Source organism: Procambarus clarkii, chromosome 21 (genome assembly GCF_040958095.1).
Source record: "Procambarus clarkii isolate CNS0578487 chromosome 21, FALCON_Pclarkii_2.0, whole genome shotgun sequence".
In the NCBI taxonomy this organism is placed as follows: Eukaryota; Metazoa; Arthropoda; class Malacostraca; order Decapoda; family Cambaridae; genus Procambarus; species Procambarus clarkii.
The window spans coordinates 10636346-10652499 of NC_091170.1; the positions used below are offsets into that span (position 1 = coordinate 10636346).

Below are 16154 nucleotides of genomic sequence, written 5' to 3' on the forward strand. Positions count from 1 at the left end.
TAATGGTCTGTTATTGACTCATGCCTCAATCTCGGTGACAAGGGTTTGCAGTTCAGTGAGATTAATTTTCTGCCGGTGTAAGGCGTTTCTGAAGCATTTCTTGACAGTTTCCACCATTCCTTCATAAAAACTGCCTTGCCATGGGGCAAGTGGAGGAATGAATTTCCAACGGCACTCTCTCTGTTTGAGCATTCTCTTCCGGATGGTTCCATATTTCTTGTAGGCAGGCTTCTCCTGCCACGAAGTTAGATCCATTGTCTGATATCATTAATTTAGGACAAGATCTGCGTGCAGCAAATCTGCGAAAGGCTTGGAGAAAGGCTTCTGCTCTCATGTCAGAAGTTACTTCCAAGTGTAAGCCTCGTGTGGTAGCACACACGAAGAGGCAAATATAGGCTTTCACTGTAATTTTATCTGGAGTGCCTGTTAAAATTAAAGCTCCTGTGTAGTCAACACCTGTGGTCTCAAAAGGACGAAGGTGGACAACTCGCTCCTTAGGTAGGGGTGGAGGTCCTGGATAAGGACACACTCGAGCATCATATCTCCTGCAGATTACACAAGATTTGATTATGGACTTGTCAGTTTGGCGACCTTGGGGAGGCCAGAATTAATGTATAAGATCAGTGAGAGTATCTAATACTCCACCATGCAATGTATCATGTTCATGGTAATGTGGAACTATGAGTTTAGTTATGATGTGGTGATGTGGTAGAAGTATAGAATTCATTGTATCTAAATTTATTTCTGTATGAAGCAGACGTCCTCCGTATCTCAAAATGTTATAATTATCTAAATCAAACCAAATGCCCAGAGACTTACTTAATTTTTCTGGAAGGTGTTTATATTCCTTCTCATAAGTCTCTTGTTGAGCTTGTTTGACCCAATATTTGATTGGACTTGGAAATCGATATTTGATCTCTATCTTGTTGAGGAAGTCAAACACGATTTTGGTAACTCTTAACAGTTTACCTAAATTGTAGTAATGATGAGGATTGATAGCTAAAGTTCGAGGGGGTTTTGAATCTACAACAGGACTAGTGATATTGGTCACAATGACTTGTGGCTTTTATTGGGGCCACTGACCACTAACTAGCCATTGGGGTCCAGTAAACCACATCTCGGTTCTAACTAATTGTTTTAAAGTTAAACTTCTAGACAAATAGTCAGCTGGATTATCCTTGGTGAGGACATGTTTCAATTTGTAACCTGCAGACAGTTCTCGAATTTCCCTTACTTGATTGCTGACGTAGGGAGTTTTGTTGTTGTCGTTTTTTTCCCACTGTAATAGTGCTTCATTGTCTCACCACACTACTATTTCACCAAAGTGAATATTACTGAGTGTTTTGATCAGGCAATGAGCCAGTCTTACACCTATTAATAAGGCAGTTAATTCCATTTGAGGTAATGACCTCTTTTTAATTGGGGCTACCCTTGCCTTAAATGTAAGTAAAAATTATTGTTGAGTGTTGACTAGATAGCCTACTGAGCCATTCGCTTTGCCTGAAGCATCACAGAACACATGTAAATTTGTGGGTAAATTCAGTCCTAGGGCATTTCGAGAAAACTGTAGAATGCTAAGTTTACTGTAATCTGGAATTAACTGTTGCCATTTTTCTTGGAGATCCTCTGGCAACGGTTCATCCCACCCCAAATTATTTTGCCAGCACTCCTGCATGAGGAGTTTGCCCTTAATTAGAATAGGACTGAGTAGGCCTAAAGGGCTGACATGGGAAAGTAGTTTTCTCATAGTTAGGGGTAAATTGTTGATTTCTACTGACTTAATATTTAGTTCGTCCGTGGAAGTATTCCACTCCATGCCTAAGACTTTCAATTTGTGAGGAACCTTATAATCAGGGAATTCTTCCTTGATTATCCGATTCAGTTGTTTGTTATTCGAGACCCACGAGTGTAAGGGCATATTGGCTGCTAATAGTTCACGAGCAACCTCATGGTAAATTTCCACTAGTTTAATTTCATCATTAGTGGTTCCTTGAAAATTGTCGACGTACAAATTGTTGCTAATCTCGGACTTGTAGGAGCTATTAAACTTCTTGAGATGTATATCCAGAGTAGCCTGGAGTAAGAATGGTGAAGATGTCACTCCGAACAGTACTGAGGCAAACCTATAAGTAATGACGTCACTATTAGGATCCTGTGGATCTTTCACCCAGAGAAATTTAGTAAAGTTATGGTCCGTCTCTAGCAAGCCTACTCCTAAAAAGACTTTACTGATGTCGGCCGTATAGGCGAAAATGCCTGAACGAAATCGTAATAAGACATCTTGTAGTCTTTGAGTTAGACTAGGGCCAGTTTGTAGACAATCATTTAATGACACGCTGTCCTAATTGGTGTCGTAACTGAATCTTTCATGACAGCATGATGTGGCAAGTAATGGTTTGATTTATGGTTGACTTGTTCAACAACTTCTAAAAACTTATTAGTAAGTTGCTGCTGTATCAAGTCATGATACAGTTGCAATTTATCTGGCTGCTTCCGTAGCCTAGGTAATTGTGAATTTAATTGGGTTGAGGCCATGAAATAATTTACTGGTAGTCGTGAGTGGTTCAGCCTCCACGGAAGTCTCACCCAATGTAGATTATCTTGAAAAATAACAGTATCAAGATATTGTTGATAAGTCCATGTGTTGTCTGGACTAGGTTGATCAGGGACTATGCCCAAGATGTCCAAATCCCATAATTTGAATACGGGGGATTAGACTCATCATCCTCGGTTTCGTCTCTGACATGTAGTGGTGACTGCTCTAGGCCAAGTCACGCCACTATTTAATTATTTTGTTGGTTATTAACAGATTTAGATTTTGGTTGGATCAACACCTGTCCTGTAAGTAGTTTACCTCCAGCTGACAACAACAAGTTTACACCTCGTTGTCTGGTGCATCCGGTAATAACTCTATAGTAGTAGTCAGCTCCAAAAAGAATGCCTATGTTGTCGAGACAGTCTGTATTTATTTTTATGGTCCGCTAGCCTAATACTGCTGCGTTTAAGAAGTTTGACTGTGTGATCAAGACCTGTAACATGTAGATCAGAGGGGATCTTGTCAATGACAACAGCTTGTAATGGAGTGGTGCAGCCTCCTAAGCGTTCCAAGACTTTGACAACTTGGTAGTCACGAGGTCCACTGTTGGTTTGGAATCCAGAAATATTTAAATTCACTCGAGTAATAGGCTTCAGTTTCAACTGATCAGCTAACTGCTGAGAAATAAAAGTTTTTTTTGTGAACCTTGGTCAAAGAGACCACAAGTGGAAATCCTAGATACCTTAGTGATCAATTTCAATTGATCCGTTGGCAATGTAGTTGTGTTACACGTCTCTGTTTCAAGTACACTTATGTCTTGATGCACCTTGCAATACTGTTCAGATGTAAATTTTGTAGAATTCTTATGAGGATTAGTTGATCTTGATTGATCTCTACCACACATGGAGTAATGGTGTCTACACTTGTTGCACTTGTTGCATATACGAAAGGAGACAGTACAGCTATTACGATCATGAGGACCCATGCACTTTGTGCATCGGTGTAATTCTTGCAAACGATGAATTCGGGAATTACGGTCTGAGTAAGTGCTACACTTGTAAGTAAGATGTTCATTATGGCAGAACAAACACTTCTTCATTGTAGGAGTTGTGGTAGGAGTTGCACTCACTACTGGAGTTGATGGGTTCACTGTGTACATACCTACATTTCCAGATTTCCATTTGGGAGATGATACATTGGAATTTGGTTTTACTGCAGTAAAGGCAGTACGTTGGGGGTTTTTAACCAGAATTAGTAGAGAAGCTTGACACACTCTTCCCATCTTGATTGCCTCTTTGTCTTTCGACTAGAGTGTGTAAACCTTCTGTGATCTCGTTCATGGTCAGAGAGGTTTTGTTGTACAAAGTACACAAATTGTCTAAAGTTTCCCTTTGTAATTTACGCCTTACAACTACTCTTGTCATCCATTCAGCAGTCTGAATTTGGACTTTTAGGCTTAAGGCCTTGAGGAGAGACTCTAGTTCTAGTTTGAAGGTTTGTAGAGAATCTGTAGAATTGTTAGCAGCTGGTAGATCTATCAATTTTTGTACTAAATTTGTAATAGTCCTTTCTTAGTTATCATAGTTGCTCTTAAGCAATTGAACAACTAGATCGTAACCATCACTGATCAGGGTTATGTTTGAGATTACTTTCAAAGCTTCATCTCGTAATAAACCTTGGAAATAAGTGAACTTGGCTGTTTTGGGAATGTTAGTTTTGGAGTCTACTGTATCCACAAATTTATTCCAGAAATCATCCCAACTTTCATTATCACCACCAGAGAATGCGGGTAGTCTGATCTGGGGTAATTTAACATCAGGTTCTGGAATTCCTGTAGAGGCTGTGGTTAATTTATTTTTAGCAATCTGATTTTTGAAGGGTTGAAGTTTAACCTGTACATCTTCTTCGTACTGGGTTAAATTATTTACAATGTCATCAAGTTCAGTTTCACCTAATGAGGTTTTGTAAAGTTCTGTCAAGTATAAATTCATATGTTCTTGAATTTGCTTGAACCTGTTTTCTGCAACTTGAAGGTGGTTTTCTAGCTCGATATGGTTAACAGATGGCTGGTGTGACAGATTTTGACATTTGTTAATCTGTCAGGTCAAGTCACCGTTCATACCTGTAAGGGCGTTTTTCTTTGTCAGCCGTTTCCATTTTGATGGTTAAAGGCTGATCTGATAGAAAATAGTTGTTAATACTGTAACTGGGATATTGGCTCATTTAATGGAGCTCAATACCAATATAATAGCCTAACATAATTGACTAGGCTACACCACCTCGTTTGGAGGTTGTTTTACCTACCTAACAATGGATAACTAATATTAGTACTTGAATGTCACTATTGGAATCTTGGCCAGTTAGCTCATCAGTTATCACCATTTGATGGGACATTATCTTGAGATGATTTCGGAGCTTAGTGTCCCCGCGGCCCGGTCCTCGTCCAGGCCTCCACCTCCAGGAAGCAGCCCATGACAGCTGACTAACTCCCAGGTACCTATTTACTGCTAGGTAACAGGAGCATCAGGGTGAAACTCTGCCCATTGTTTCTCTCCGGCGCTCGGGATCGAACCCGGGAGCACAGGATCACACATGCAGTGTTCTGTCCGCTCAGCCACCGGCTCCCTGCGAGGACAGACAGGACTCCCCTGTCCACTGTGTTCACTATCCCTGTTCGGGATAGTGAACTTTCAGTAGCACTAAAAAAATACACAAGATAATATGATAAATACACAATAAATGGTTAATAGAGCCCACCCTAATTAGGGTCAGCACAAATTTGAATATTATATATGTATATACACCAGCACTGTCTAGTACAGTACTCGCTAAATAAGATGACCAGACTCAAGTCGATTCTCAAGACAATCGACTTGAGAATGGTCCAGGACGGACCGAAACGTCGTCGTACCTTCACCTTCTAGTGTGTGGTCTCGTCATCATACTTTAGCCACGTTATTGTGACTCATCGCCTCGCTAAATAATTTCTACTTAGAAATGACTAAATAGTTTAGGCTGCATTTGTACAAACATTAGTACAATTACAGTCTAAAAATATCCTACCACATTTAAGGTTGGCATATAAATAAGAAATGGTGCAGTAAACTGTGCAAAATAGTCCTATTTTGGGAGATTTTTTGATATATACGTGATATATAATATGTACACTTCGAAATACAAGTGAAAATTTATAATTATATTCACTAAGTTTGACTTGCCAGCCTCAACTGCTTATGCTGGTTGATAGTATTGACTAATTTACTGACCACATAGATCCTGGTGACCTAAAAATTCTCACCTCATTATGAGGTAATGGTCTAAAGGTTGTGGGCAATTGGCTATGTCCCACTAATGCTACTTTATGTGAGATTTTTTTCTACGCTTACCTTCCTTAGGAGGTGGACTACAAACATAAAGAACTGCTTCCTAGCAGATATTTCTACTCTAATCATCAGACCAATAGAAAAAGGAAAAGCGGGAGCAAACCGCCAGGCTCCCACCACTAGGGTGAAGACATGTCCACTTGGGCCACTGGTTCCTCCTAGTTAAAAAAAAAAAAACGTTAAAACCAATTAAGGGTAACCGACGGGTTCTCACGCCAAATTTAATTTTGATGTGTGGTGCTATGAATTGGAATTCCAATTTCCCAAGAACAGCTGTCAGTAAAAAAGATCACATTTACAGACAATCGTATAAAGCAGAACATGGGGGGAAAAGAATGGTTGCAGGGTTGACATCAAAGACCGTTTTCTATAACAAAACAATTTATTAACAAGAGACTAAACTACTACAACATGGAGTTTATGTTACATTAATGTCCATCCAGTGGCGCTATAACAACAGCTACTTAACAACCATGAAATAGCAACGACTACGGTCCATTGCTGCATGGTTGAATAAACTAACCTGAACACAGGTGTGCCCACTGACGACGCAATATTGCAAACAAAAATTCACAAGACTAGGTTTAGACAACAGTGAGTTATTCGTTACGTTACTGGCCATCCAGTGGCACTTGCATGACAGCTATTCAACAGCCCCTCACACTGTGGGCTGATTAAATGAACTAACTGAACAATGGTGCACACTGATGACACAAGCTTGCAATCAATACTCTCACGGCTTCACAGTGAACAGATACTATAATCACAATCTTACGGGTCCTCCAGCCCTTTAGGCGAGATACTCACGTAACTAGGCGGGAGCCCAGGACTCACTCCACCTATCACAACCTAATGTGAACACTCTTTGCAGCTCCATGCAAGAAGTTGCAAATATAAATAAAGCCAGGCAAGGTGGGATTCTGAGACACTTCTCCAGTAAGTTACTTTACTCCTGTCTCCAGACGATAACCAAAGAGAAATTGCCTTAATCAATTACAAAATTGATTATGTGATTAATTACGTTAATTGACTGTCCACAGCAGTTAGCAACAAAGTACTTTACGTTAATCACGAACACTTGACTCTCTCAGACAACAACATGATGGTACTCTACGTTAATCATCAACACTTGTCTCTCTTTGACAACAATATGATGGTACTCTACGTTAATCTTCAACACTTATCTCTCTTAACACAAGTCAACTTGTTAACAATAACTCAAAGTCTCTTAATTAAATTACATCACACTTGATTCCTTCAAGTATTCAGTGAGTAATTCCAAATTAATGTCAAACGGACAACTAATTAAATCCCAATCGAGTTACGTTAACTAAGCCTACCACTACCTTGGTAGCTTCTCCACAGGGTTATGTCAAACTTTACTTTAATGAGCGTTAATTACCCGAATTAACCCTCGAGCAAATAAATAACTGTCACCAGGACCGATAATTAATTATACATAAATATGTCTTACTCCACACTGCCTAAGAAGGTCTCATCAAACACTGTGAATTCACAGACGAGGTGTTAATTACCCTAATTAACATGAGTGCATCTTAGTCCACTGTCACCAGACAGGATATGATTAATACAACGAGTTATGCTAGCTCCATGACCTTGCTTTACTGAGTCATCAAGGCCTTTGACGTTAATTACTCCACTAATTATCATGAGCAACTAATTGCTATAAGTCAGAAAGGTAATTAGTCTCGAGCAAATTACGTTAACACAAATACTGTCAGACCTTAACAGTTCCTCCCCACTATGTGAATTCACGATGAGAAAGATAATTACAGAATTAGCTAGAGTGGTCAATTAGTTTTCACACTGACAACTAATTGCTCCTGAAACGTATCTCAACAAACTCAGTACTGTTTCCCTTAACAGCTCCCTCATTAAGTAATGTGCAACCTCTCATGACGTTAATTACCCCATAATTAACTCGCTGAATCCTTAAGTCATCAACACAACTTAAAGAAACACAAAGTAACCCCAAGTTACATAGGTCACACTCTCAATGACATAATAAAAGAAATTTCACAACCCATACGGTTGCAGCTCTCTGCAACACGGTAATTACTGTACCCTCACAGTAGTCACACGGTTTGTCAACAACAAAAGTATACCTACATATTACTGCCCCCTGTAACCTTGCAACAGTTGCAAGGAACTACTGTGTGGAATCACTAGTTCAGTAAAAAAATTTACGTTAACATAAGACACCGTTGCTACACTGACAGCTGGCACTAATTCTCATAATCAGGCAGATTAACCAATCAATTGCTTGCTCTCTCATTAAGTACTGTGAATTCCTCCGATTAATTAAAGGGACCTCCTTAAATCATCAACACAGCACCTAGGGCAGTAATATAACGTATACCAAACATTCACACTGCCCAAACACATAAACATAATGATGCCGTCAGCATACCACACATGCTAATGACATCACTATGCAATCAGTCAGCAATCTTAATTACTGACTCACCACACAACACCGTAATAATATACATGCAAATGAAAAATATGGAAATGGTACTCACTAGGATAATAAATCAATAGCTTACTCTTCATACATCACAAATGTACATCACAAGAGAAATTATACATAATTATACAGACCTCAAGGTGTCCTCTGACAACCCTAACTACACTGGCCGGCCTACCTCTGCAATGATATAATTAACATGCTGCAACATGGCATTAATCTTGACTCTGAATGATATATATATCGACAGATCAACAATCACTTATATGAGAGAAAATCTCTACACTGACCGGTTTACATACTTGAGTCACTCTACACACAAAATATATCCATCTACATGTGTGGTTCCGTGTATAACATTCACCCTCACGTCACAACACAGACAGTCACCTTGACGTCAGTACAGACAGATGCCTCTCAGCTGCTTCCCTCGCCTGGCCAGGGTTGCCAGATCCAAATTGCTAAAAGTAGCGAGCTGACGGTCAAAAAGTAGCGAATTTGCAAGTAGAGTAGCCCAATTTTTTGTTTAGTCAAATCGAATCAAATCAAATGTCTATTCAGGTAATAGTACATACATACAAGATGAGTTACAAACATAATGTTAGATTTCTAGATAGCGACAGTACATACAGACAGACGACATTCAAATTTAGTAAGTTTATCTTCCTTCTTTGATAGAACAGACTTGAAGCTCATCTGCTGATGACTTACCTCCGATATATTTTGTCTGTGTTTTAATGCTTCACTGTGTTTCTTTAAACCACTTCTATGAGCTCTTATCTCAGTTCTACAAACTTTACAATATGCCTTATTTCCATCTTCTTTCACTTCAGCCAACCACTTTCCAAACACGGGATCCTTAAGCCAGGACATCTGAAACGCTTTCTGGTATTTAGACCACTTCCCCATTTTTACACTTCTTTATCTGAATACTTAAGCAAATTCTAAAAGTAACAGCAGTAACTTCTTTTCTATATGCGGTAACTTGTGTCGAACTATCCTTCTGGAGGTCAGAGCCACACTAACAATGAAAGCACAGATGAAGCTGCCAAGTTCACTGTATGCTAATCCGCTCTAACAACAGTCATTTGATTCTTGGAAACACCTAAAGAGAAACCTAATACTTACAGTAGGCAACAGTGGGAGGTCACTTATCATAGACAGTACCTGGGATGAAGTATTAATGGCAATTCAGGTTGGGAAATCTATAGCCCCTGGGGAGGATTATCTTGCCTTGCGGTTACTTTTTCTCTGGGAAGTTCCTAGGATCAACATCCCCAGGGGGTCGGTCTCTGACCTGGCCTCCTGCGGTAAGTGGTCTATTCAATCAAGCTGTTGGACGCAGCTGTGATTTGTACACATGACATTATAAAAAACATAAAAATCATCATTGAGTTTCTAAACATTAATAGCCCAAAATAGCCCAACTTGTTTTTAAAGTAGCCCAAAAAGTCGCAAGTAGCGAAATTAAAAATTTGGGAGCGCTGGACTCTGAAAAGTAGCCCAATTCGCTACTTGTAGCCCAATCTGGCATCCCTGCGCCTGGCAGGCGCTATGGGACAACACAGCTGGTACCGGAATTAACATCAGTCCTGAGACACTGTAACTACATTACCACTCACGTTACCACTCTTTTTACATTCACTTCCCGGTCACAACCTCACTTGCTGAAGCACTGAAGCTGAAGAACACCTAGCTCGCTCCCACGTGCGTCGAAAAGGTGTGGCCCTAGGGAGTGTGGCCAAGGCATGTGGCCAAGCATGGTCCAAGAGGGTGGCCAAGCATGGCCCAAGGGGGTGGCCAAGGCATGTGACCACCGCGTGGCCCTAAGGGGTGGCCACGGAGTAGCGTGAGACGGTTTCAGCCCCCATCCCAGGAGGTGGCACATGGGGTGGCTGGTGTGGCCCACAGGCGTGAGGCCAGGATGTGACCATCGCGTGCCCAAAGGCTTGGCCACAGAGCGGTGCACACATGGGGTTGCCGAGACCTCAGCTGGCTGGAGACCTCAGGCGTACACAATGTGTGTGGAAGATTCACTCACACGGCCACACCCCATGAGCGGGGCTCGCTTGTACACCCGGTGTGATGAATGGCGGGTGACACCACATGGCGGACACGGCAAGGTGGAATTTCAAAGTCCTACAGGGGGCCTGTAATCTCACCTCAATTACACTGGGAGGCCCTGCCCTATTCCACCACTTGCCAGTTATCATAGACAAGATAACACATAACACCAGATGTGAGCAATAACATCTGATACACAACGAGGCTTGCCTGGGGCCTCATGGGTGAACAGTGTCCTCTAGAGTCTTACACAGTTCCTTTCTTACTCCTTTGCACAAGATCACGCAATTTAGATCCAGACACGATCCACGATGGCAAGATTACCATGCGCGATGAGTATTGAGGATAACACGGCGATTTACGGTAGTGTAGGTGGCAGACATGCCACCCCCATCTGGGGGCTCCTTGCCCAGACGATCCCGGCGCTATACTAACTTTTGGCGGGCTAGGGGATTCAAAAGATGTCCGTCTTAACCCCTCTTGTCTTGACCAATCAGAGAAAAGCCGGCACAGCCGATCGTGCCGCTACGAATCATAGCCTTTCGAGCCTAAACATCACCTCGAGGCTGAGATGCCTAGACGAATCACAGATACTCTATCCTGAGGTGTCCTGTGATGTCACAAGGCAGGGAAGGCCTAGGTGGGGGAGGCGACGTTCAATCCCCCCCCTACCTCTGTCCACCCACCTCTTAAAGCCGTTGGCTAGCGAGTTCAAGTACCCTCTCATTCCTCTCACTCTCTCAAATCTCACTTCTCAGAAAACAGGATTAATTCTGCAACTCTCTCTACAGAGCAGTCACAGACTCGTGGCTAGTCTTAAAAGATAGTCCTTAACATAAGCTTTCATCCAATACCACACAAGTGCTGGTAGTGTGAAAACTTCTTGTCTATAGAGCACTATAGCAACTCTAACCTAATCTAGAAACTAGAAAGCTAGCTTAGAGAATTTCCATTCCCTCACACTTTATACATGTGAACTGTGGCATATCTGAAAACCAGAATCCTTCCAATGCCAGTACTGGAAGTAACTCACATGCGTCTGAGCCTAGCCTAAGGTGCTGTCTTCTGCTCTGCCGGTCAAATAATGCTCTCTCATCCAAAAAAGTTGCTAATTCAGTATAGTCTCCATGTACTCATGTTGGCATCTACCTCAATATCATTGTAAAATCTTACTCGTGTATAATCTTACCCTGTTATCTTTAAATTTAATTGTATCCTGATTCATATTAGTCAATCACAAGCCACAAAACTCTGCAACTTAGTTCTAGAAGAAATTCTACCACCCATAATGGTTACATAAGATTTACCAAATCTTCCTCCAATGACATCTGGAGATGCTTGGAGTACTGTCTGTTCACAATCAATTACACTACCAAACTGGGTCACATCCTCACAGACAACTGAAGAGGATGGCTCACTGGGTCTCCGTCTACTCGTCAGAAGCTGATCCTCTGGCTCCGTCTACTCGTCAGAAGCTGATCCTCCAACACTCTCCAACAATAGAACTACAGTACAGATTGTCTCCTGGCTGCTCTCTGGAATCTCGGGGTCAATTCTATTCAACTTACACAACTTAAAAGTCTCGAAATCTGAAGCGAGCGGGCAAGTAACAGGTAGGTCGACCTCCTCCCCTTTACTAGGGTAAGGTGGGGCCTCTACAACAGACTCACTCTCGACAACTGATTCTAATTAGTCAATTGATTCTAACTTTGGAGAGAACGGGAAAACTTCTGCCAACCCGACATCCTATCCTAAACCATTCACTTGGCTAGAATAAAAGGGAGTCGTGGCATCTAATTTTCTCTCAACTCCAGGCACAACGTTCGTAGTGAGCGGGCAAGACAATGGCACATGGACGTTCTTGTTCCAAATCGTCCACTGGATTGGAATAAAGCGGGGTCATAGTACCAGACTTACTCTCAACAACTAGGTTGGCCACACATGAATCCTGAAAAACCACATCCCACTTCTCCTCTGAAAGGGTACTGGTCTCTGGAACAAATAGTTCAGTAGTGACAGAACTGACAACTGGAACACTAATAGTACTGGAATCAGCACCGGTAGGGTGGATAACACCATCCATTACAACAGGTTGTTCATTCTTAGAACTAAACTCAGCACAGGCATAATAGACAACAGGTTCTGCAACTGGCTGTTTAAACAAACTGGGATCAATCTCCCCACAACATGATTTATTGCCACATCATTACCCAAAATAACATCCACACCTGGGATGGGCAACTGTTTACTAACACCAACAGTGCATAAGCCTGGGGTAATGATGGACTTCAAATTAATATCTATCAGAGGTACAGTTTGACATCCTGCAACACTGAAGAACTACAGACTCCCCAACATCTCTCTTTGCAACATTAGAGTGTACACTGGCTGAAATTAATGTTTGGGAAGCACCAGTATCACAAAGAAAAACAACTGGCTTCCATTTCCCACTTGAACACATAATTTCTCCTTAAAACATATAAGGGAGAATACTGTTTTACCCATTTGGGGTCTACAGTGACATGTTCATTAGTAAATCTTCTCTGCACACCTCTACAAAAAATGAGACCAGTTGGTCGTAAGTCAGGGTGCAAACTAAAACAAGAATTAATCACATGTCCTTACCTCTTACAATGAGTGCAGTACCTAACTGTGGTCACACCTGTTGAACCAACTGTAGTTTTAGAAGAAACATTACTAGAATTTGATACTCCTGACAATGGTTTATCAAGTTTAGATTTTGTAAGAGCGGAGTTCATGGGAGTAACTGGAGCACTAGAACTGGGTTTATGTGGATAAGTATTTGTGAGCATTGTAATTTACTCGACTGGTAAAATTTGTTGATTACACTTTAAAATGTTCCTTAGTTAACAATTCATGCTTGTCAGCGAGCTTAGACAGCTCATAAATATATGTTAAGTGTTTCTGTTCTGCCATAAAAGTAGATCATTTGTTTTGAAGACATGCTAGAACTTCTTCTGTAATAAGAAGATTCTTAAGAGCATCAAACTCTGTAATAGAAAGTGATTTCAGCCATCTGTTACAATAATTAGTCTTTAACCTGGGGAAATCAGCAATGGTTTGTTCATTTGCCCTCTTTAAATTTCTGAATTTCTGCCGGTGTGCTTCGGGGTTCAACTGGTATGCATTTAAGATGCTGTTCTTGACAAACTTGTAATCGAAACTGTTTGCATCAGGCAAGGATGCGAACACGTCATGGCTCTTCCCACTGAATTGACTCTGCATAATCGCTACCCACTGGTCTACTGGCCAGTTCATACTAACTGCAATTTTAGAGAAATGTGAAAAGAAAACCTCGGGGTCTTCTTCGTTGAATCTCGGCAACTCGACATACTTATTTACTTTAATTTGAGAGTTCTCACTATTGTTAGGAACATTGCTAGTATTACCATGTCCAGCTGCCAGTCTCTGTTTCTACTCTGTTATTGTCCTCTGCCATTTGTCATTGAATTTCTAACTGCCTAGTATGTTCTTCGGCTTGTTGTTTCTTTGCTGCCTCTAACTGCAACTGAACTATAAGTCTCGCATTCTCTGCCTCAATGTCTCTCTGTTGTTGTCTTTCTTTAGCCTCAAGTTCTCTCTGTTGAGTCTCTAGTTTAGCAAATTCTAACTGAGTTTCTGCCTCAAGACGCTTTAAAGCTACTTGCTCACCTGTCCCATCACTTAATTCATTCATAACCTCTTCCCCTAGTTGATCATCTTCCACTAAATGGGTCACTATCACTTTTATTAACTGTGCTTTATTCATTTTGTTGTTGGCAACTAACTCTAGTTTAACTGCCATACTTATCAAGGCAGACTTGTTAGGCTTTTAATCCCTTCAAAGTCTGGGTCAACCAACAATGATTCTACTTGACTCTTCATGGTTAAACACTTGGCCATTTACTTATAAAAACAATGGTAATATAGAGGAACACTAAACACTGAGTACTTCACTTTTATGGAAATCATAATTATTGACATGACACTGAAAACTTGCTTGGCCCATTGCTCAAGCGAAAAAATATAATGACTTACCTCAAAATCGTGAAGCGTGTAAGTTGACGGTGAAACACAGGACAAATCACTGTCATGGAAATACTGCACAAAGTTTCCTTGAATACACTATACTCTAGGAAGGCAAGGTTAGATTAGCAAAGTTTTATATAATGTGGGAAATCTCCCGGTTACAAGTTAACATGTGGGTACAATTTCTCAGCTACAGACCCCCAATTTTCTAGTTACTAATTTTACACACCGCTCATATGATCTGGTACAGTGTTAAGTATGGTCTAGGTAAAATCACTGTATCTACAATGACATACCAGGGTGCCCCATGTGTAGTAAAGAAAAATTAAATTTAAAATACTAGGATATAAAGACATGCACATTATAATGAATATATGTAATATATAAAACAAAAATTATTATGGACGTATTTCTCAATATACACTATGATAATCTCACTTTGTTAATAATAGACTAAAAGGCTGATATATATATATATATATATATATATATATATATATATATATATATATATATATATATATATATATATATATATATATATATATATATATATATACATTGTGACGGTAATCTCTTTCAAGAGAGATTGAGCCTACTCTTCCCTTCATAAAGTTACTTATATATATACAACACTAAGATGCTACCTTCAAGATACGTCTACCAGTAGCACAAAACGTTTTGACCAGAAGGCAAACATACCCTAAACTCCCCCAACTCCTCACTCTCTCCATGCCGGCTCGCCACCGTCATCAACCAGCAAACTAACATTCCAGCCTGCCTGCTTCTGATTGGTGACCCGCCGACTGCATACCTGCACCTCTGCGCCCTCTACCAAGTCGATGTCTGGGCTTGAACCAGCCAATGAAGTCAGAATATCCTTGTGCTCTCAAGCTGTGAACAACCAACTGATATACGCTCTGTTTATTGGTGGAGGTTCTCAGCTAGCGCTATATTCTCAGCACCTGTTTATCCATTTTTTTGCCTTTATTTTATGTGTAGAATAACGTCACCTTTGTTCTTAATTTTTATGTTATATTTTTTGACTTGTTTGTTTGCACTGTACATAGCCAAGGGATTCTCTTTGTTCATAATTTTTAAAGTTAATTAAAGTTTCATTGTTCATACTATGTGTGTTGCGTGTCTTCCTTTACTTTACCACAGACAACAGCCAAGCAGTCGATCTTTTTTTTCTAAAATGTGATAGGCATTGACACCAGCCATTAGGAGGACTGCCGAACACCTACACTTCTACACTTTCCCGTCACATTTTTTATGGGGGCCTGCCCAAGGAGCTTCACTCAGGTACTAGTACCAGAACATTAATTTGTGGTAAGTGTACTTGGCTTTGATACAGTTGATTTTCAATATTTTCATTACTTTTAATATTTATATGGTGCTGTGTATTTTGTGCATTCCGAGAGTAGCATATTGTGAGTGTTGGATAACTTTGGATTACGTGGTGACTGGAGGCCTCAGTCATTCTCTTAATTGGTCATCCCTCCCTCAGTGTTATTACTCGTGTATTCCACCTTTTGTCCCTAGGATATTTCTCACATTCCGGCAGATCATCATTTTGGTACCCTGGTACTTTCGTTTGTCTTCGGGTCAAAGCACCCTATCTTCTGCAATTCGACCACATGCTCTGGCAACT

General features: G+C 40.6%; 1 protein-coding gene across 1 annotated transcript; it reads right to left on the reverse strand.

Moving 5' to 3' along the window:
• Positions 1-4107: 4107 nt before the first annotated feature.
• Positions 4108-9316, reverse strand: LOC138367042 (uncharacterized). The gene is made up of 2 exons (XM_069328437.1): positions 9119-9316; positions 4108-4632 (listed from the first exon to the last, which is right to left on the reverse strand). Exons 1-2 carry the CDS (start codon positions 9314-9316, stop codon positions 4108-4110), a joined length of 723 nt encoding a protein of 240 aa, XP_069184538.1.
• Positions 9317-16154: the final 6838 nt, after the last annotated feature.